The sequence below is a fragment of the Gordionus sp. m RMFG-2023 genome, chromosome 1 (genome assembly GCF_954871325.1).
Source record: "Gordionus sp. m RMFG-2023 chromosome 1, tfGorSpeb1-WG-v2, whole genome shotgun sequence".
NCBI lineage: Eukaryota > Metazoa > Nematomorpha > Gordioida > Chordodea > Parachordodidae > Gordionus > Gordionus sp. m RMFG-2023.
In genome coordinates, this window is record NC_088775.1 from 73,083,543 (window position 1) to 73,085,377 (window position 1,835).

At 32.8% G+C, this 1,835-nt stretch overlaps 1 protein-coding gene across 1 annotated transcript; it reads left to right on the top strand.

Annotated features, from left to right (window-relative positions):
- Positions 1–362: 362 nt before the first annotated feature.
- Positions 363–1,110, top strand: LOC135929740 (igE-binding protein-like). The gene is made up of 2 exons (XM_065466446.1): positions 363–635; positions 802–1,110. The coding sequence occupies exons 1-2, from the start codon at positions 363–365 to the stop codon at positions 1,108–1,110; spliced, it is 582 nt and encodes a 193-aa protein (XP_065322518.1).
- The last annotated feature ends 725 nt before the right edge of the window (positions 1,111–1,835 follow it).

The window sequence follows — 1,835 nt, forward strand, 5'->3', positions numbered from 1 at the left end:
CGGGAAGAGCTTTCTGTCGATCGTGATATTATAGAATGGAATGGGAGATTGGTTATTCCTAATAAATTAAGAAATGCAGTGTTAGGAATAATTCACCGGGAACATCCTGGGGAAAATATAATGAAATCTATTTTTAGATTGTATTGCTGGTGGCTCAGATGTGATGTTGATATAGAAAATTTTATCAAAATATGTTCTGGATGCCAGAAAAATAGACCTAGTATTCAAGAAGAACCTCTACATTCTTGGACTGTTGGGAAGGAATCTTGGAGCGAATCCATATTGATTTTGCTGGGCCAGTAGATTCGCGATATTGGCTAATTGGTGTCGATTCCTACTCCAAATGGTTAGAAGTTGATCTAATGCAAAATACCTCTGCTGATACTATGATAAAACGACTAAAAAAATGGTTTGCTAGGTTTGGAATACCCAAGTACATTGTGTCAGACAATGGACCACAATTCTTATCTGGGGAATTCCGTAGGTATTGTGATTTAAATAATATACGACATATATGTTCGGCACCCTATCATCCAAAAACTAATGGATTAGCTGAACATACAGTACGAACTTTGAAAGGTCGGTATTATGCTACGAGAGATTCAATTAGCGATCCCGAAGAAGCTATGACACAGGTTTTAACAACCTACCGATTGAGAGAGCATAGCTCCACAATCTCCTGCTAAAATTATGTTTGGGAGGCAATTGAAAACAAGTCTGGATTAGATCCGACCAAATGCTAAACACGAAATAGTAAGGGCCAATGATAGAGAAAGCCTTCATCATGATTTACATTCATAGGAAAGAGAATTTAAAATCTCACAACCTATATGGTTAAATAATGAAAATACCCATGGTTGGAAAGAGGGAATAATTAAAGAAAGAATAGGACTTTATTCTTATATTGTTGAATCTTCCGGGAAAACATTACGGAAGCATGCAGATCAGTTAAGAAATCGTTTAGTTATCCCAAATCATGAAAGTTCTTTGGAAGTTACAGAAATGGTTGTGCCAGTGAATGAAGCAAATACAAACACAAATACAAATACCACATTACGTTGTTCATCAAGAAACCGTAAACCTACAAAGAGGTTTATTGAAGAAATCTAACTTTAAAATGTTTGCAGGAAATGTAATAAATTAATAAAATATTATTTATAGTAGTGTTATTAAAAAGTCCCGACTCTGACTCAGAGCCTGATTCGTTAGTCGAATTAGTCGACTCATTGAAGTCGTGAACTCGAGTCATGAACTCAAGTTGACTTAAGTCGTGAACTCAAGTCGACACAAGTCTGAACTCAAGTCATGAACTCCAGTCAACTCGAGTCATGAACTCAAGTCGACTTGAGTCGAGAACATGAGTTTTCCACTTGAGTCGTGAACTTAAGTCAACTAGAGGACGAATATTACGAATAGGTATTGTATAATATTATTTTTGTTACAATTAATTTGTGGTTTTCATGCAAAAATTTTAATTAAAATTTGAATTGATAAGAATTTAAAATCTTCTTTTTTAATTAATTTTTTTGTGAATTATTAATCTTTTTATTTCTTTTCTGTAACTTTTGAAAAAAATTCATAAGCAAAATAATAATTGTTAGATTAGAAAAATATAATACTCACTGCTGATAATCACCTCTGGATGTATTTTGATTAAAGTTGTCAGCATTTTTCATTACTTTTGGCAGTATTTAATTAAAATTGGGCAGTAAAAAATATAATTTTGCAAGTTTTATAGTGATTTTGTATTCAGTCAGTTAAAGTCTTAAAGTAGGTAAATACTTCAGTAAAATAATTTTTATCAAATAGAGGGTATCAGATTGAATTGCTAATTT